The 21,643-nt window shown below is 42.0% G+C and overlaps 1 protein-coding gene across 1 annotated transcript in view; it reads right to left on the bottom strand.

Annotated features, from left to right (window-relative positions):
* The window catches only part of LOC115187905 (CUB and sushi domain-containing protein 3-like), a 74,017-nt gene that overhangs the window by 19,345 nt on the left and 33,029 nt on the right, over positions 1–21,643 (bottom strand). The window contains exons 4-6 of the mRNA XM_029746961.1: positions 13,429–13,602; positions 5,161–5,334; positions 2,029–2,102 (exon numbers count right to left, since the gene is read on the bottom strand). Of these exons, the coding sequence (XP_029602821.1) occupies positions 2,029–2,102; positions 5,161–5,334; positions 13,429–13,602 (422 nt within the window). The remainder of the gene's footprint in view (positions 1–2,028; positions 2,103–5,160; positions 5,335–13,428; positions 13,603–21,643) is intronic.

Raw genomic sequence — 21,643 nt, 5'->3', positions numbered from 1 at the left:
AGAGAGAGCGACAGACCGACAGACAGACACAGAGAGAGAGAGAGAGAAGAGGAGGAGAGAGAGAGAGAGAGAGACAGAGAGTGAGTGAGTGAGTGAGTGAGTGAGTGAGTGAGTGAGTGAGTGAGTGAGTGAGTGAGAGACAGAGACAGAGACAGAGACAGAGTTGAAGGAAGTGTGTATCTGAATGTCCTGCTGAGATGAAATGTCTTGCAGCCTGCCATGCCTTGCCTTACGCCAACATAACATCATCCAACAGAATCATCCAACAGAATACAAGATGATTCCAATCCAGACACGTTTCGAATCTTTCCAGCTGGTGGGTTGACTGCCTTTGAAATGATCCTGTGGTTTCACAATGTCATCACATCTCAGTACATCCCAGTCTACATACTGCACCCTCAGAGTCCCAGTCTAACATACTGCACCCTCAGAGTCCCAGTCTAACATACTGCACCCTCAGAGTCCCAGTCTAACATACTGCACCCTCAGAGTCCCAGTCTAACATACTGCACCCTCAGAGTCCCAGTCTAACATCCTGCACCCTCAGAGTCCCAGTCTAACATACTGCACCCTCAGAGTCCCAGTCTAACATACTGCACCATCAGAGTCCCAGTCTAACATACTGCACCCTCAGAGTCCCAGTCTAACATACTGCACCCTCAGAGTCCCAGTCTAACATACTGCACCCTCAGAGTCCCAGTCTAACATACTGCACCCTCAGAGTCCCAGTCTAACATACTGCACCCTCAGAACGGGACAGTTTTAAACCTTACGATACTCTATCATCGTTGGTACAGTACAGTCCCAGTCTAACATACTGCACCCTCAGAGTCCCAGTCTAACATACTGCACCCTCAGAGTCCCAGTCTAACATACTGCACCCTCAGAGTCCCAGTCTAACATACTGCACCCTCAGAGTCCCAGTCTAACATACTGCACCATCAGAGTCCCAGTCTAACATACTGCACCCTCAGAGTCCCAGTCTAACATACTGCACCATCAGAACGGGACAGTTTTAAACCTTACGGTACTCTATCATCGTTGGTACAGTACAGTCCCAGTCTAACATACTGCACCCTCAGAACGGGACAGTTTTAAACCTTACGGTACTCTATCATCGTTGGTACAGTACAGTCCCAGTCTAACATACTGCACCCTCAGAACGGGACAGTTTTAAACCTTACGGTACTCTATCATCGTTGGTCCAGTACAGTCCCAGTCTAACATACTGCACCCTCAGAGTCCCAGTCTAACATACTGCACCATCAGAACGGGACAGTTTTAAACCTTACGGTACTCTATCATCGTTGGTACAGTACAGTCCCAGTCTAACATACTGCACCCTCAGAACGGGACAGTTTTAAACCTTACGGTACTCTATCATCGTTGGTACAGTACAGTCCCAGTCTAACATACTGCACCCTCAGAACGGGACAGTTTTAAACCTTACGGTACTCTATCATCGTTGGTACAGTACAGTCCCAGTCTAACATACTGCACCCTCAGAACGGGACAGTTTTAAACCTTACGGTACTCTATCATCGTTGGTACAGTACAGTCCCAGTCTAACATACTGCACCCTCAGAACGGGACAGTTTTAAACCTTACGGTACTCTATCATCGTTGGTACAGTACAGTCCCAGTCTAACATACTGCACCCTCAGAACGGGACAGTTTTAAACCTTACGGTACTCTATCATCGTTGGTCCAGTACAGTCCCAGTCTAACATACTGCACCCTCAGAACGGGACAGTTTTAAACCTTACGGTACTCTATCATCATTGGTACAGTACAGTCCCAGTCTAACATACTGCACTGGGATTCAAAATGGTCACCACTTTCTTTGGTAAAATGCTGAGAGAATGGGGCTGGGGAAATGTAACCACTCTCAAATTCATAGACAGAGCTATGGATGCAAGGACTGACCGTCTATGAGTTTAAAATGATTTGTTTTAACCATGGATGTACCAATCCCAGATTGCCACTTTAAAATATATCTAGTACAGAACACAGTTCTTTATACCGTACCTTGAAGCCCAGGCTGATGTTCATGGAGCCGTATTCAGGTGTTCCTGGGTTCTCACAGGTCGTCCTGGATGGTTCTAGAAGGACATAGATCATAATCACCCTGGGTTACTATCACGATGATGAGTCAGTCATATCTACGGAAGCATAGATCGCACTTTGTAGAGTCTTTTAAACATATGGGGGCCGATTCAGACCCGATTCAGACCCGATTCAGACCCGAATTATGCTCACGTAAATGGCGTATTCGTACCTTGACTTAAATCCATCATAATTGCACCACCTTTGATGAAACGATCAATAAGGTCTAGCATAATTGTCGGTTCTAAGTGGAACAGCATCTACCCTCTTTTTTTCGGATAGATATAACACCATTCTCTATGCACCGTCAGTTACACATTAATAACAGCTATTGGTCAGATCCAGGTAAATGAGTCAGCTGTTTGTTGGACAAAGGGACTGTAAATATACACTAGCCGTTCAAAAAGTTTAGGGTCACTTAGAAAATGTCCTTGTTTTTGCTTCATTAAATAGTACCTGCAAAATACCAGTCAACAGTGAAGAGGCGACTCCGGGATGCTGACCTTCTAAGCAGAGTTGCAAAGAAAAAGCAATATCTCAGACTGGCCAATAGAAATATTAAGATGGGCAAAAGAACACTGGAGAGAGGAACTCTGCCTAGAAGACCAGCATCCCAGAGTCGTCTCTCCACTGTTGACGTTGAGACTGGTGTTTTGCGGGGTACTATTTAATGAAGCTGCCAGTTGAGAACTTGTGAGGCGTCTGTTTCTCAAACTAGACACTCTAATGTACTTGTCCTCTTGCTCAGTTGTGCACCGGGGCCTCCCACTCCTCTTTCTATTCTGGTTAGAGCCAGTTCGCACTGTTCTGTGAAGGGAGTAGTACACGGCGTTGTACGAGATCTTCAGTTTCTTGGCAATTTCTCGCATGGAATAGCCTTCATTTCTCAGAACAAGAATAGACTGACGAGTTTCAGAAGAAAGTTCTTTGTTTCTGGCCATTTTGAGCCTGTAATCGAACACACAAATGCTGATGCTCCAGATACTCAACTAGTCTAAAGAAGGCCAGTTTTATTGCTTATTTGCAGAACAACAGTTTTTAGCTGTGCTAACATAATTGCAAAAGGGTTTTCTAATGATCAATTAGCCTTTTAAAATTATAAACTTGGATTAGCTAACACAATGTGCCATTAGAACACAGGAGTGATGGTCCTCTGTACGCCTATGTAGATATTCCATAAAGAATCAGCTGTATCCAGCTACAATAGTAATTTACAACATTAACAATGTCTACACTGTATTTCTGATCAATTTGAAGTTATTTTAATGGACAATTTTTTTTGCATTTCTTTCAAAATCAAGGAGATTTCTAAGTGACCCCAAACTTTTGAACGGTAGTGTAAATGACAATTGTTTAAGATCTATATCAGCTGATGTAAGAAGGGCTTTATAAATAAATTTGATTTGACATTTGATTTGATATTTGACCTTATGATCGCTGGAGACAAATGTGAAACCAGTCATACAGCAGCAAACTGAAGCATATCAACATATCTACTTTTCCACAGTGAAGTTTATGAAACGCTGGCCTTATAGCTTGCAGGGATGACATTTGGAGAGCCAAACTATAGGCTTCTAGCCTCCTACGAGCCATCTGGATCTCTGTCTCTTTGTAGGGATACTGTAGCTTGCCAGATCAAGATGGTTCATGCTAACAGGCTTCTTTAGCCATGCTCCAAATTACAGTTTGGCACCAAACCTACCATTTATGATTTAAGGAATGTTTTCATTATGTGCTCAGACTTTTCACAGCATTTTTATTTTATTTTTTACAATTTGTTTATCATGTTAAATATTAGCCACTATCGGTACATTTTGGATCATTCCATTTACATCGTTAGTTTAACACTTTAACGATTCAATCAAACCACTTTATTTTTGATTCACCAACATATTTTTTAACGCGTAAAATTTCTCCCCAAAATGTATTTATGAATACTTTCATAACCCTAAACAATATAAAAGATCAGAGTATTTTTTAAATCTGTAATGCGTGCGTACTGGCGGCAGAGAAGTCAGGCGCAGGAGAGCAAAGACACCTTGACAATGATGATGACTACTCTGTCATTACTGTTAACTATGATAACTGTGCCAGCGACATTTTGCTACACTGATTGGTGTTGTTACCTATAGACTGTAGCTGTTACAGTATGATGTTGTTACCTACAGACTGTAGCTGTTACAGTATGATGTTACCTATAGACTGTAGCTGTTACAGTATGATGTTGTTACCTATAGACTGTAGCTGTTACAGTATGATGTTGTTACCTATAGACTGTAGCTGTTACAGTATGATGTTGTTACCTATAGACTCTAGCTGTTACAGTATGATGTTACCTATAGACTGTAGCTGTTACAGTATGATGATGTACCTATAGACTGTAGCTGTTACAGTATGATGTTACCTATAGACTGTAGCTGTTACAGTATGATGTTGTTACCTATAGACTGTAGTTGTTACAGTATGATGTTGTTACCTATAGACTGTAGTTGTTACAGTATGATGTTGTGTTACCTATAGACTGTAGCTGTTACAGTATGATGTTGTTACCTATAGACTGTAGCTGTTACAGTATGATGTTACCTATAGACTGTAGATGTTACAGTATGATGTTGTTACCTATAGACTGTAGCTGTTACAGTATGATGCTGTTGTTACCTATAGACTGTAGCTGTTACAGTATGATGTTGTTACTTATAGACTGTTGCTATTACGTTATGATGTTACCTATAGACTGTAGCTGTTACAGTATGATGTTACCTATAGACTGTAGTTGTTACAGTATGATGTTGTTACCTATAGACTGTAGCTGTTACGGTATGATGTTGTGTTACCTATAGACTGTAGCTGTTACAGTATGATGTTGTTACCTATAGACTGTAGCTGTTACGGTATGATGTTGTTACCTATAGACTGTAGCTGTTACAGTATGATGTTGTTACCTATAGACTGTAGCTGTTACAGTATGATGGTGTTACCTATAGACTGTAGCTGTTACGGTATGATGTTGTTACCTATAGACTGTAGCTGTTACGGTATGATGTTGTTACCTACCTATGCATCGTGGCTGAGATCCGCTCCAGGTGCTGTCGTCCTGACAGATGCGTGTAGTTGACCCCACCAGGACATAGGGGGCGCTACAGCTGAAGGTAACCTCTGACTTGTAGATTAAACTCCTTCCTTCTCTTTTTCCCTTGGCTGGGGTACCAGGGTCTCCACAGAACCTGGCTGGAATGGAGAGGCCCAAAACATTGGCTTTTTAGTTCACTGACTTCATCCTGACTCATAAACATTGGCTTTTTAGTTCACTGAATTCATCCTGACTCATAAACATTGGCTTTTTAGTTCACTGAATTCATCCTGACTCATAAACATTGGCTTTTTAGTTCACCGAATTCATCCTGACTCATAAACATTGTCTTTAGTTCACTGAATTCATCCTGACTCATAAACATTGGCTTTTTAGTTCACTGAATTCATCCTGACTCATAAACATTGGCTTTAGTTCACTGAATTCATCCTGACTCATAAACATTGGCTTTTTAGTTCACTGAATTCATCCTGACTCATAAACATTGGCTTTTTAGTTCACTGAATTCATCCTGACTCATAAACATTGTCTTTAGTTCACTGAATTCATCCTGACTCATAAACATTGGCTTTTTAGTTCACTGAATTCATCCTGACTCATAAACATTGGCTTTAGTTCACTGAATTCATCCTGACTCATAAGCATTGGCTTTTTAGTTCACTGAATTCATCCTGACTCATAAACATTGGCTTTAGTTCACTGAATTCATCCTGACTCATAAACATTGTCTTTAGTTCACTGAATTCATCCTGACTCCTAAACATTGGCTTTTTAGTTCACTGAATTCATCCTGACTCATAAACATTGGCTTTAGTTCACTGAATTCATCCTGACTCATAAGCATTGGCTTTTTAGTTCACTGAATTCATCCTGACTCATAAACATTGGCTTTAGTTCACTGAATTCATCCTGACTCATAAACATTAGCTTTAGTTCACTGAATTCATCCTGACTCATAAACATTGGCTTTTTAGTTCACTGAATTCATCCTGACTCATAAACATTGGCTTTAGTTCACTGAATTCATCCTGACTCCTAAACATTGGCTTTTTAGTTCACTGAATTCATCCTGACTCATAAACATTGTCTTTAGTTCACTGAATTCATCCTGACTCATAAACATTGGCTTTTTAGTTCACTGAATTCATCCTGACTCATAAACATTGTCTTTAGTTCACTGAATTCATCCTGACTCATAAACATTGGCTTTTTAGTTCACTGAATTCATCCTGACTCATAAACATTGGCTTTAGTTCACTGAATTCATCCTGACTCATAAGCATTGGCTTTTTAGTTCACTGAATTCATCCTGACTCATAAACATTGGCTTTAGTTCACTGAATTCATCCTGACTCATAAACATTGTCTTTAGTTCACTGAATTCATCCTGACTCCTAAACATTGGCTTTTTAGTTCACTGAATTCATCCTGACTCATAAACATTGGCTTTAGTTCACTGAATTCATCCTGACTCATAAGCATTGGCTTTTTAGTTCACTGAATTCATCCTGACTCATAAACATTGGCTTTAGTTCACTGAATTCATCCTGACTCATAAACATTAGCTTTAGTTCACTGAATTCATCCTGACTCATAAACATTGGCTTTTTAGTTCACTGAATTCATCCTGACTCATAAACATTGGCTTTAGTTCACTGAATTCATCCTGACTCCTAAACATTGGCTTTTTAGTTCACTGAATTCATCCTGACTCATAAACATTGTCTTTAGTTCACTGAATTCATCCTGACTCATAAATGAAACAAATTCCTCACTCATGTTTGTTTTATCCATGTTTATAGTGCACGGGCAGATCATATGCATATTAGATGGCTGGACTGGAGAGACCCAAAACCCTGGCTTTAATTCAGTGGGTGATTCTTCATTTATTCCAGGGGTGTCCAACTCATTCCATGTGAGGGCCCAATGGCTGCTGGTTTTGTTATTTCCTTTCAATTTGTTTCCAATGAAGACCTAGACAAGCAGGGAAGGGGAGTTCCTAACTAATCAATGAAGACCTAGACAACCAGGTGAGGGGAGTTCCTAACTAATCAATGAAGACCTAGACAAGCAGGGAAGGGGAGTTCCTAACTAATCAATGAAGACCTAGACAAGCAGGGAAGGGGAGTTCCTAACTAATCAATGAAGACCTAGACAACCAGGTGTGGAGAGTTCAAGTACAAGGGAAGAGTGAAAACGCGCAGACACATTCGGCCCTCCGTGGAATGAGTTTGAGAGCTGTGATTAATTATTCATTAGGGAAAGGGAAAGGGGGATACCTAGTCAGTTGTACATGTGTCTTCCGCATTTAACCCAAACCCTCTGAATCAGAGAGGGGTTCAAGCAGCGAAGCCGTGAGAAACTAAAGGATTGGTTTGCCTTCATTATTATGAATCCCTGTTAACTGACAACTTAATTAGCCCTATTCTTCCTGGGGTTCTTCTGGGGCATCACGGTTTGAAACATATTCCACATAACTAAAACATATTCCACATAACGAAAACATATTCCACATAATGAAAACATATTCTACATAACTAAAACATATTCCACATAATGAAAACATATTCCACGTAACTAAAACATATTCCACATAACGAAAACATATTCCACATAACTAAAACATATTCTTCAGTCATGTTCATTTTATAAATGTTTCATGTTGGATTGGCCGATTCTATGGCATATTAAATGGTGGGAGTGGAGAGACCAAAACATTGGCTTTAGTTAACTTGTTTATCATTTATTATGTATTCTTGATGTGGATCCCCATTAAGTGAAGCCTTAGCAACCACCACTGTGCTCTTCTTTGTATTCTTGATGTGGATCCCCCATTAAGTGAAGCCTTAGCAACCCCCACTGTGCTCTTCTTTGTATTCTTGATGTGGATCCCCATTAAGTGAAGCCTTAGCAACCACCACTGTGCTCTTCTTTGGCACATAACTAAAACATTCAGTTTTTTATATCAATCTTTTATCCATGGGTAGATTATATGGTATCATACAGTATATCACTTTAGTTTGGATTCTTTTCAAGTGATTCAATCAGGTCTTTTATTTGATTGTTGAGTTTTTTTTGGACACCAGCCACCAGTGAATAATTACTGTAAGAAGATACTTTGAATAGAGACTCCAGTGTCCGCGGGGTGAAGAGGGGGGGAGAGCCACCCCGGGGTTACATCTTAATAATTACCCTCTTCAAAAAAGGATTTCCTGACATGGCCTTGGGGTTAACAACACAACTGAAGCCATCCGTGCCAGACAGAGACAAAAACTCAGAGCTCGACCTCTCGGTATCCGTTCCAAATGGCACCCTACTCCCTAAATACTGTAGTGCACTACGGCTGACTAGAGCCCAGTCAAAAGTAGTGCACTAATAAGGGAATAAGGTGCTATTTGCCACCCCTGCCAGTAGCGCAGGGATGGAACGAAACCCTGTGGCTAACAGCACCTCCACTACTCCACTGTCCGCCTAATCAAATGGAAGAGGACCAACAGAAGCTGAAGCAGAGGAATCAGCCATTTTCCCTCTCCACCAGCTGAAGCAGAGGAATCAGCCATTCTCCCTCTCCACCAGCTGAAGCAAAGAATCAGCCATTCTCCCTCTCCACCAGCTGAAGCAGAGGAATCAGCCATTCTCCCTCTCCACCAGCTGAAACAGAGGAATCAGCCATTCTCCCTCTCCACCAGCTGACGCAAAGAATCAGCCATTCTCCCTCTCCATCAGCTGAAGGAGAGGAATCAGCCATTCTCCCTCTCCATCAGCTGAAGGAGAGGAATCAGCCATTCTCCCTCTCCACCAGCTGATCCCCATCAGCAGGGTTCTAGTTAGCTTCAGGCTTCAGCTGCTTAATGGTAGGTTATAAGAAAGCAGAGAGAGAGAGCGAGAGAGAGACCAGAGTCAGCTGGTTCACGTCCCAAATGGCAGTCTATTCCCCTATATAGTGCACTACTTTTGACCAGAGCTCATAGGGATCTGATTAAAAGTATGATCAGAAGTAAGGCACTATATAGGGAATAGTGTGGCATTTAGGACGCACTCAGAGTCACTGTGCTCAGTCACGCAGTCAGAGTCACTGTGTCAAGTCACGCAGTCAGCCGTGGGAATCAGGCAACACTACGGGGATAAAGTCAACAATGTGGCTGTGGTTCCGGCGGCAGCTTGCAGCTCCTCAGGACTTGACATCTGCCTCATGTTGCAGGTCTGGACGAAGAGATAAGTTTAGTGTTCTCCATATCTCATTCTCTCTCTCTCTATTTGCTACGTACACACAGCCAAAACACACTGGCTCCAAAAGCCATTACCGCACAACAGCCCGGAGATGGCTTCCTCTCAGTACGCAATACTAACCAAGATTACAAAATGAAAAACAGTCCGTCTGTCTGTAAATATCTTAAAACTACAGTCTATTACTTTATTTCATGTATTCCTCAATACTGATATTTGTCTAAATGATCCAGACATATGAACTGTGAATTCATTCCCTCTTAGGTGTTAGTGACATGCCAACAGATAAAGATGCTAAGGACTGAATACACTGCAAGGGTTCTGATGGAATTGTCTCCTGTCAAACATTCCAACATTCCATTCTCAATATTCCGACAATGACTCTCAACATTCCATTCTCAATATTCCGACAATGACTCTCAACATTTCCATTCTCAATATTCCGACAATGACTCTCAACATTCCATTCTCAATATTCCGACAATGACTCTCAACATTCCATTCTCAATATTCCGACAATGACTCTCAACATTTCCATTCTCAATATTCCGACTATGACTCTCAACATTCCACTGGCATTCTAGAAAGTTAAGGACCAAAAAAATGTGACAGCCATTTGTCACGGCTCTGAGCGGCAGCCTCAGCGATAACCTTCTGTTTTATGGAAACATAACGTAGATGGGATGGACGGCTGGGGGCCAGAACTAGCTGTACATAACAAATAGGCCTGGTGTTAAACCCGCCTGTGGACTCAGGCTCGGAGTCTCCTAACTTCTTTCCTTGATCAATGTTCTATTCTTCCCAGTTATCAGTATACACGCAGAGAGACGCCAGACACTTGCAGAATTGTTAGAATCCTAGACCGAGTCCCAAATGGGACCCTATTCCCTATATAGTGCACTACATTTGACCAGAGCCCTGTCAGTGCCATTTGAGACAACGCTACTCTCTCTAACCCTGCTGGACAAGAGAACTGCAGAGATGTTGATGTTGATGTTGATGATGATGTTGATGTTGATGTTGTTGTTGATGTTGTTGTTGATGATGATGATGATGATGTTGTTGATGATGTTGTTGATGATGATGTTGATGATGATGTTGATGATGATGTTGATGTTGATGTTGATGATGATGTTGATGTTGATGTTGTTGTTGATGTTGTTGTTGATGATGATGTTGATGATGTTGTTGTTGATGTTGTTGATGATGATGTTGATGTTGATGATGATGTTGATGTTGTTGTTGATGATGATGTTGATGTTGTTGTTGATGATGATGTTGATGATGTTGTTGATGTTGATGTTGATGATGATGTTGATGTTGTTGTTGATGATGATGTTGTTGTTGATGTTGTTGTTGATGTTGTTGTTGATGATGATGTTGATGTTGATGTTGTTGTTGATGTTGTTGATGATGATGTTGATGTTGTTGTTGATGATGTTGATGATGATGTTGTTGTTGATGTTGTTGTTGATGATGTTGATGATGATGTTGCCTAGTAGAGAAGACGTACCTCTATCTTTAGCAATATTATACGATAAGTGCAGTAGGGAGAATGAGGGATCTAGTGGTGTTATTATCCTATACTGTACTGCTGTGGTGTTAATCTACTGTTATTACCCTATACTGTACTGCTGTGGTGTTAATCTAGTGTTATTACCCTAAACTGTACTGCTGTGGTGTTAATCTAGTGTTATTACCCTATACTGTACTGCTGTGGTGTTAATCTAGTGTTATTATCCTATACTGTACCGCTGTGGTGTTAATCTAGTGTTATTATCCTATACTGTACTGCTGTGGTGTTAATCTAGTGTTATTACCCTATACTGTACTGCTGTGGTGTTAATCTAGTGTTATTACCCTATACTGTACCGCTGTGGTGTTAATCTAGTGTTATTACCCTATACTGTACTGCTGTGGTGTTAATCTAGTGTTATTACCCTATACTGTACTGCTGTGGTGTTAATCTAGTGTTATTACCCTATACTGTACTGCTGTGGTGTTAATCTAGTGTTATTACCCCATACTTTACTGCTGTGGTGTTAATCTACTGTTATTACCCCATACTATACTGTACTGCTGTGGTGTTAATCTAGTGTTATTACCCTATACTGTACTGCTGTGATGTTAATCTAGTGTTATTACCCTATACTGTACTGCTGTGGTGTTAATCTAGTGTTATTGCCCTATACTGTACTGCTATGGTGTTAATCTAGTGTTATTACCCTATACCGTACTGCTGTGGTGTTAATCTAGTGTTATTATCCTATACTGTACTGCTGTGGTGTTAATCTAGTGTTATTACCCTATACCGTACTGCTGTGGTGTTAATCTAGTGTTATTACCCTGTACTATACCGTACTGCTGTGGTGTTAATCTAGTGTTATTACCCTATACTGTACTGCTGTGGTGTTAATCTAGTGTTATTACCCCATACTTTACTGCTGTGGTGTTAATCTAGTGTTATTACCCTATACTGTACTGTACTGCTGTGGTGTTAATCTAGTGTTATTACCCTATACCGTACTGCTGTGGTGTTAATCTAGTGTTATTATCCTATACTGTACTGCTGTGGTGTTAATCTAGTGTTATTACCCTATACTGTACTGCTGTGGTGTTAATCTAGTGTTATTACCCTATACCGTACTGCTGTGGTGTTAATCTAGTGTTATTACCCTGTACTATACCGTACTGCTGTGGTGTTAATCTAGTGTTATTACCCTATACTGTACTGCTGTGGTGTTAATCTAGTGTTATTACCCTATACTATACCGTACTGCTGTGGTGTTAATCTAGTGTTATTACCCTATACTGTACTGCTGTGGTGTTAATCTAGTGTTATTACCCTATACTGTACTGTACTGCTGTGGTGTTAATCTCTATATTTAGCAGTGAAAGGACCCAGCTCTGTATTGACTCTGGTTCTACTAAGTCAAGTACAGTACAATCTACTGGGGATAATAGAGGAAGCATTTACTGCACAATATGCATACATTATCACTTTTCAGGATTTACATGGTCAGCACTTTGTCCTATTGTTTAAAATGTGCATTGTAGCAAAGCCTACTTATTATTCATCACAGTATAGAAGACAACATGCTATTTTTAAACAGTACAATATGCAATCTACCTCTTTGTACATCTCAGAAACAATATGTGTTTGTAGAGAGTTGAACATCTCAGAAACAATATACCATCGCAATCTACATGTTTGTACAGAGTTGAACATCTCCGAAACATTATGCCATGGCAATCTATGTGTTTGTACAGAGTTGGACATCTCAGAAACATTATACCATGACAATCTACATGTTTGTACAGATTTGAACATCTCAGAAACAATATACCATGGCAATCTACATGTTTGTAGAGAGTTGAACATCTCAGAAACAATATACCATCGCAATCTACATGTTTGTACAGAGTTGGACATCTCAGAAACATTATGCCATGGCAATCTACATGTTTGTACAGAGTTGAACATCTCAGAAACATTATGCCATGGCAGTTGCCACCGAACTATCCCACCCAGGAGTACCAGCTCCTAGCATCAGGCCGCCGATACAGAGTCCATCTTAACAAAACCGGCAGAGCCCAGAAATCCTTCATTCCCACCGGTATTAATTACGAACTGAATTAGGAACTGTATGCATGTGTTGTCAGCTATAGTTTGTGATTTGATGTGTATTTATGAACCTATTGGTGATGCTGTGCTGGTGTTTGTTGAGATGCAAGAAAGGGACACACAATAAATTATTATTATCTACCTGTTGCAAAACCTGTATCTCTAAAAAACTATTTGTACAGAGTTGGAAACCTGTATCTCTAAACATCTTCGTTCAGAGTTGGAAACCTGTATCTCTAAACATCTTCGTTCAGAGTTGGACACCTGTATCTCTAAAACTCGTTCTACAGAGTTGAAAACCTGTATCTCTAAAACTCTTTGAAAAGAGCTGTTAAACCTGTATATCTAAAAGATGAAGGTGTTTGTTGTGTTGACTCACGCAGACACTGAGGCAGATCTCCTCTCCAGGAGCCCAGGCCCACACAGGTGAGGATAGCCGGGAAGGAGAGCTCGTACCCGGGCAGGCAGCTGTAGCTCACGCTGGTACCCCACTCAAACACGGACCCCTCCAGGAGCCCGTTGTGGATGGGAGGAGGCGGAGGGCAGGTCACCACTGAGGAGAGAGAGGGCGGAACGATGCATTTGACAACTCTTGATAGGAGAATAGAAAAGTTTGTTTTGAAAAAAATGTAATATTTTATTGTTAAACCAACGCATTTCAGAGAATGCGCTAATCATTGTTTTTTTGAGGGGTAAATCAATCATTGAGGAGACAGGTAGACAGACGGGTGGGCAGACGGGACGGAAGGAGAGACAGACAGGCAAAGTTAAAGCCTGGATACACAACGCAATTAGAGAAGACTGTCAGTTTCAGAGGAAAACAATAATCAACACGTCTGTCTCCATTTATGACGCAAGTTCTGTGGTCCTTGTATCTAACTATAGGACACAGCAGATCTCTGTAGATTATATTGTGACCCTATAGAATGACGGTAGTTCAGTGGTCCTTGTATCTAACTATAGGACACAGCAGATCTCTGTAGATTATATTGTGACCCTATAGAATGACAGTAGTTCAGTGGTCCTTGTATCTAACTATAGGACACAGCAGATCTCTGTAGATTATATTGTGACCCTATAAATGACGCTAGTTCAGTGGTCCTTGTATCTAACTGTAGGACACAGCAGATCTCTATAGATTATATTGTGACCCTATAGAATGAAGGTAGTTCAGTGGTCCTTGTGTCTAACTATAGGACACAGCAGATCTCTATAGATTATATTGTGTGTGTGAGAGCATTTATCTGACTAGAAATTACTGTTGTGAGAGAACGGCTAGATCCCAAACGGCACCACATTCCCTATATAGTGCACCACTTTTGACCAGAGCCCTATGGCACCCTATTCCATATGGTGGAATAGGCCTGTTAAAACAGGACTAGTAAAGGCCTGTTAATACAGGACTAGTAAAGGTCTGTTAAAACAGGACTAGTAAAGGCCTGTTAATACAGGACTAGTAAAGGTCTGTTAAAACAGGACTAGTAAAGGCCTGTTATTACAGGACTAGTAAAGGTCTGTTAGTACAGGACTAGTAAAGGTCTGTTAGTACAGGACTAGTAAAGGTCTGTTAGTACAGGACTAGTAAAGGTCTGTTAATACAGGACTAGTAAAGTTCCACTAATACAGGACTAGTAAAGGTCTGCTAATACAGGACTAGTAAAGGTCCGTTAATACAGGACTAGTAAAGGTCCACTAATACAGGACTAGTAAAGGTCTGTTAATACAAGACTAGTAAAGGCCTGTTAATACAGGACTAGTAAAGGTCTGTTAATACAGGACTAGTAAAGGTCTGTTAATACAGGACTAGTAAAGGTATGTTAATACAGGACTAGTAAAGGTCTGTTAATACAGGACTAGTAAAGGTCCACTAATACAGGACTAGTAAAGGTCCACTAATACAGGACTAGTAAAGGTCTGTTAATACAGGACTAGTAAAGGCCTGTTAATACAGGACTAGTAAAGGCCTGTTAATACAGGACTAGTAAAGGTCTGTTAATACAGGACTAGTAAAGGTCTGTTAATACAGGACTAGTAAAGGTATGTTAATACAGGACTAGTAAAGGCCTGTTAATACAGGACTAGTAAAGGTCTGTTAATACAGGACTAGTAAAGGTCTGTTAATACAAGACTAGTAAAGGCCTGTTAATACAGGACTAGTAAAGGTATGTTAATACAGGACTAGTAAAGGTCTGTTAATACAGGACTAGTAAAGGTCTGTTAATACAGGACTAGTAAAGGTCTGTTAATACAGGACTAATAAAGGTCTGTTAATACAGGACTAGTAAAGGTCTGTTAATACAGGACTAGTAAAGGTCTGTTAATACAGGACTAGTAAAGGTCTGTTAATACAGGACTAGTAAAGGTCTGTTAATACAGGACCAGTAAAGGTCTGTTAATACAGGACTAGTAAAGGTCTGTTAATACAGGACTAGTAAAGGTCTGTTAATACAGGACTAGTAAAGGTCCGTTAATACAGGACTAGTAAAGGTCTGTTAATACAGGACTAGTAAAGGCCTGTTAATACAGGACTAGTAAAGGTCTGTTAATACAGGACTAGTAAAGGTCCACTAATACAGGACTAGTAAAGGTCTGTTAATACAGGACTATTAAAGGTCCGTTAATACAGGACTAGTAAAGGTCTGTTAATACAGGACTAGTAAAGGCCTGTTAATACAGGACTAGTAAAGGTCTGTTAATACAGGACTAGTAAAGGTCCACTAATACAGGACTAGTAAAGGTCTGTTAATACAGGACTAGTAAAGGTCCGTTAATACAGGACTAGTAAAGGCCCAGTGCACTACTTTAGTGAACACCATTTTTTTTTTCATAAAATAAAAATATGATTCTTTGGGTTATAAATGTTTCAGGCGGTGCTGAAGCACCCGCAGCTCCTCTAGTTCCCGTGGCGATGCATGACGAGGCATGACCTTTATGGAACACTGAACACTAAACTAACTAAACCCTGTACTGAACGGCTGGCTGGGTTCTTTGTTCCTCATAATACATCTCTAACATTTCATATAACGTGTATATTGCATATAGCGTGTAGCTACTGAGTACAGATACCTTTCGGGGGCTGTCAACAATTTTGACCCCTAACTTTATGAGAAGAAAAAAAAAGTACTGTTTTGTTTTACAAAATCTCTTTCTCTGAGCAATTGTATTAGTATAAAATAATATAATTCTATAATTTAAAAAAAATGTAGAATTCACATATTGCTCTGTATTTCAACGATTTATTTCATACAGTCTTTATCAAAAGTGTCAATAATTTCCGACACCAACTCTACATGACGTCCCAAGCTGCTCCGAAAACGTAATAAAAAATAAAAATCAATACTGTTTTATGTCTGCTTGACCGTAGTGAGTAAATAAACACTCCAACAAAAGGGAGTTTCTTTGTATTGCTCTCGAGTCCTTCAGAAAGGCTCTTTATCTCTGTGTGTTCCAAATGACCTCCTGTTCCCTACATAGCTCACTGCTTTTTAGCCAGAGTCCTATGCTTCCCTTGTCAAAAGGAGTGGACTTTATAGGGAAATAAGGTACCATTTCACACACTTCATCTAAATTACGTCCTTAAATATGAATATCCAGCTGGTTGCAGAATGAGACGCCGCAGTCGGATTCAACGAGTCACCCAGATTATTACAATAACAACGATATACAGTATTCACCACACAGCATCCACAATTACCCCCAGAACTTCCAACAGGCAGGCAGACGGGCACTGAATTAAAAATAAAGTACAACTGTAAAACTTTCCTAAACCCCCAGGCAGCCTAGCTAGCTGGTATTAGTGCATCTTAGCCGAACACGCCAAAGAAAAACCTGAGGATCTCTAGACTCAGGATTCCTGCTGGCTTCAGCTTTGAATGTGTCACTCACAGCCTAGCTACAGCCTTGCTACAAACCTGGCATATCTCCATCAGCCAGTATCAATAAGCAGCATATCTCAGCTCGCCTGGCTGTCTCGGGCAGGATGACAGCTGCCCCGAATCATGTCTGTATCAAGGCTGTGTCCCAAATCAACAACAACAAAAAAATCACCCCTGTCTGAATCTCACAGTCTAAAGGCAATCAAACAAAAAGGATGGTCTGATATAGAAGACGGGATTGTTTTTCTCCTCTCAAACTGATCAGAATTACCTCACTTCTTCTTCTACCCTTTTTATGCTCCTGAGCGGCCAGATAAATAAAAAGCTGTGATGAATAACTGTATTCCACTATTAGGATGTTGTTGATGCTTGCCTCTGATTGGCATCGAGGGAGATGGTCTCTGTGAAGTCATCTGCATACACAACAGACCTGGGTAGAAAGACTATTTGAAAATCATTTCAGATAACTGCATCTGTGCTTGATTGAGCTTGTCTGATGCAATAGAACCAACAACAAAAAGTCTCACAAAAAAAAGGGGCAAACCCCGCCCACTTGGCACTCCAGGCAAATGCTCAAAAGCATTTGAACGATTTGGAATACTATTTGAACCCAGGTGTGATACACAACACATTATGTCAGAATGTGACGCTGAACTCTGCTTAACAGCCCTGTTTCCAGTTTAACTTTAGTAGTTGTCCCATTAATACAGAGGATCAGATTAATAATCTAATCTTTCCAGGTCTCTTTTATTTGATTAATTTACCCAGAAATAAAATCAATGGTAAGAAGTACAGATGGGAGGGAGGGAATAGCACTATTGCAGATCCTCTGTAGAAGCCTCTCTGGCTCTCTGACTAAGTCATGCACACAGACCACTGGTAGAATTAGAATGATTAACAAGGATTCTCATTCTGTTCCTACGGTGGTAACTATAGGAATGGAACAGTGGAATAGTACAAACATTACATCGACTCTATTCTTGATGTAGAATATCTGTTTTATTGTCACGTCCTGACCAGTAAAGGGGTTATTTGTTATTATAGTTTGGTCAGGACGTGGCAGGGGGTGTTTGTTTTATGTGGTTCAGGGTGTGTTTGTGTATGTAGAGGGGTATTTGATTTATGTATTCCGGGGTTTTTGGGTTATCATTCTATGTTAGTTTATTTCTATGTTCTGTCTAGATGTTTGTATTTCTATGTTTTGGTAATGGGGATTGGGGCCTTCAATTAGAGGCAGCTGTCTATCGTTGTCTCTGATTGAAGGTCCTATATTTAGGAGTGTGTATTTTTTTGGGAATTGCGGGAGATTGTTTCTTGTTTTGCTGTGTGCCTGAGGAGACTGTCTAGTTCGTTTGTGTTTTTGTATACGTTGTTTGTGTTTTTCCTTCTTCACTAAATAAAATGAAGATGAGTATACATATTCCCGCAGCGTTTTGGTCGACACCCTACGACACCCGTGACAACTATTCTATTCTTGATGTAGAATATCTGTTATGTTCTTGATGTAGAACAGTTGATGTAGAATATCTGTTTATTCTATTCTTGATGTAAAATATCTGTTCTATTCTATTCTTGATGTAGAATATCTGTTCTATTCTATTCTTGATGTAGAATATCACTATAACAACAGCCCCTCTGGCTTTACACTGACTACTGCACACAGGTCAGAGGTTACTGGTGGAATCACTCTCACTGAGTTACACACAGGTCAGAGGTTACTGGTAGAATCACTCTCACTGAGTTACACACAGGTCAGAGGTTACTGGTAGAATCACTCTCACTGAGTTACACACAGGTCAGAGGTTACTGGTAGAATCACTCTCACTGAGTTACACACAGGTCAGAGGTTACTGGTGGAATCACTCTCACTGAGTTACACACAGGTCAGAGGTTACTGGTGGAATCACTCTCACTGAGTTACACACAGGTCAGAGGTTACTGGTAGAATCACTCTCACTGAGTTACACACAGGTCAGAGGTTACTGGTGGAAGTGTTACTGACAGCAGCAGTCTCACTCAGGCCTCCATCAGGTGCCCCGTCTACAGGCAAGAGAGGTGAAGGCCTGGGGCGTGACTCCACGCTGTCAGGTTGACTGCAACACTGTCAGTCTGCAGCTAGCAGAGAGGTGTGGAACCCTGGCCCCAGCCGACACACAGTCTGTAGTATGGAGAGATGTGGAACCCTGGCCCCTGCCGACACACAGTCTGTAGTATGGAGAGATGTGGAACCCTGGTCCCAGCCGACACACAGTCTGTAGTATGGAGAGATGTGGAACCCTGGCCCCAGCCGACACACAGTCTGTAGTATGGAGAGATGTGGAACCCTGGCCCCAGCCGACACACAGTCTGTAGTATGGAGAGATGTGGAACCCTGGCCCCAGCCGACACACAGTCTGTAGTATGGAGAGATGTGGAACCCTGGCCCCAGCCGACACACAGTCTGTAGTATGGAGAGATGTGGAACCCTGGCCCCAGCCGACACACAGTCTGTAGTATGGAGAGGTGGAGCTCTGGAGCCATGGGCTGTGACTTCTCAATACCAGGCTGGGTGCACTGCATCCTCTCTGCCTGAAGAGAGATTGGACCCTCCTCAATCCTCACCACCAGGCTGTTTGCTGCCTGACAAGACTGGCTGTCTGAACTGAACAGGGCAGAGCTAGGTACAGCTGGGATAGGTGAGGGATGGACTGGCTGTCTGTTGAGTCATGCTAGGAACAGCTGGGATAGGTGAGGGATGGACTGGCTGTCTGTTGAGTCATGCTAGGTACAGCTGGGATAGGTGAGGGATGGACTGGCTGTCTGTTGAGTCATGCTAGGTACAGCTGGGATAGGTGAGGGATGGACTGGCTGTCTGTTGAGTCATGCTAGGTACAGCTGGGATAGGTGAGGGATGGACTGGCTGTCTGTTGAGTCATGCTAGGTACAGCTGGGATAGGTGAGGGATGGACTGGCTGTCTGTTGAGTCATGCTAGGAACAGCTGGGATAGGTGAGGGATGGACTGGCTGTCTGTTGAGTCATGCTAGGAACAGCTGGGATAGGTGAGGGATGGACTGGCTGTCTGTTGAGTCATGCTAGGTACAGCTGGGATAGGTGAGGGATGGACTGGCTGTCTGTTGAGTCATGCTAGGTACAGCTGGGATAGGTGAGGGATGGACTGGCTGTCTGTTGAGTCATGCTAGGTACAGCTGGGATAGGTGAGGGATGGACTGGCTGTCTGTTGAGTCATGCTAGGTACAGCTGGGATAGGTGAGGGATGGACTGGCTGTCTGTTGAGTCATGCTAGGTACAGCTGGGATAGGTGAGGGATGGACTGGCTGTCTGAGTTGGGCTGCAGGGGACTTGACTCCTCAACACCAGAGCTGTCTGTCTAGGTGTGCTTGGTTAAGGTTTGAACTGGGCTGCCTGGCCTGTCAGTCTGAGTTATTATTCCCTGCAGGTTCTCTCTCTCTCTCTCTCTCTCTCTCTCTCTCTCTCTCTCTCTCTCTCTCTCTCTCTCTCTCTCTCTCTCTCCATTACCTTCCTCTGTTCCCTGACACACTCTCTCTCTCTCTCTCTCTCTCTCCATTACCTTCCTCTGTTCCCTGACACACTCTCTCTCTCTCTCTCTCTCTCTCTCCATTACCTTCCTCTGTTCCCTGACACTCTGTTCCCTGACACACTCTCTCTCTCTCCATTACCTTCCTCTGTTCCCTGACACTCTCTCTCTCTCTCTCTCTCCATTACCTTCCTCTGTTCCCTGACACACCCTCTCTCTCTCTCCATTACCTTCCTCTGTTCCCTGACACTCTCTCTCTCTCCATTACCTTCCTCTGTTCCCTGACGCTCTCTCTCTCTCTCTCTCTCCCCATTACCTTCCTCTGTTCCCTGACACTCTCTCTCTCTCCATTACCTTCCTCTGTTCCCTGACACTCTCTCTCTCTCTCTCTCCATTACCTTCTTCTGTTCCCTGACGCTCTCTCTCCTTCCTGTGATCACCATCAAAGCAATACATTCAGGGATCTATCCAGCACACCACGGCTTAATAATGGAACAGATAGCATGACATGTTACTACTAAGACTGCTTGGGTGTGTGAGAGGGTGGCTTGTTAATAAGAACTCTGTCTGAGGCCACTTGGCAAGAGAGAGAGAGAGAGAGAGAGAGAGAGAGAGAGAAGAGAGAGAGAGAGAGAGAGATGTAGGAGTGTAATCTCGGAGCCCAGCACCAAATCTTGCTTGGTGTCACCTACAGTAGCTATCTTCATTGATATTAACACCAGTCATGGTAGATTAACAGGATCCACACACTGAGGGTAGACAGATGATCCACACACTGAGGGTAGACAGATGATCCACACACTGAGGGTAGACAGATGATCCACACACTGAGGGTAGACAGATGATCCACACACTGAGGGTAGACAGATAATCCACACACTGAGGGTAGACAGATAATCCACACACTGAGGGTAGACATATGATCCACACACTGAGGGTAGACAGATGATCCACACACTGAGGGTAGACAGATGATCCACACACTGAGGGTAGACAGATGATCCACACACTGAGGGTAGACAGATGATCCACACACAGAGGGTAGACAGATGATCCACACACTGAGGGTAGACAGATGATCCACACACTGAGGGTAGACAGATGATCCACACACTGAGGGTAGACAGATGATCCACACACTGAGGGTAGACAGATGATCCACACACTGAGGGTAGACAGATGA

This window comes from Salmo trutta, unplaced genomic scaffold, assembly GCF_901001165.1.
Source record: "Salmo trutta unplaced genomic scaffold, fSalTru1.1, whole genome shotgun sequence".
Lineage (NCBI taxonomy): Eukaryota > Metazoa > Chordata > Actinopteri > Salmoniformes > Salmonidae > Salmo > Salmo trutta.
This window is presented reverse-complemented; position numbering and strand designations above follow the sequence as displayed.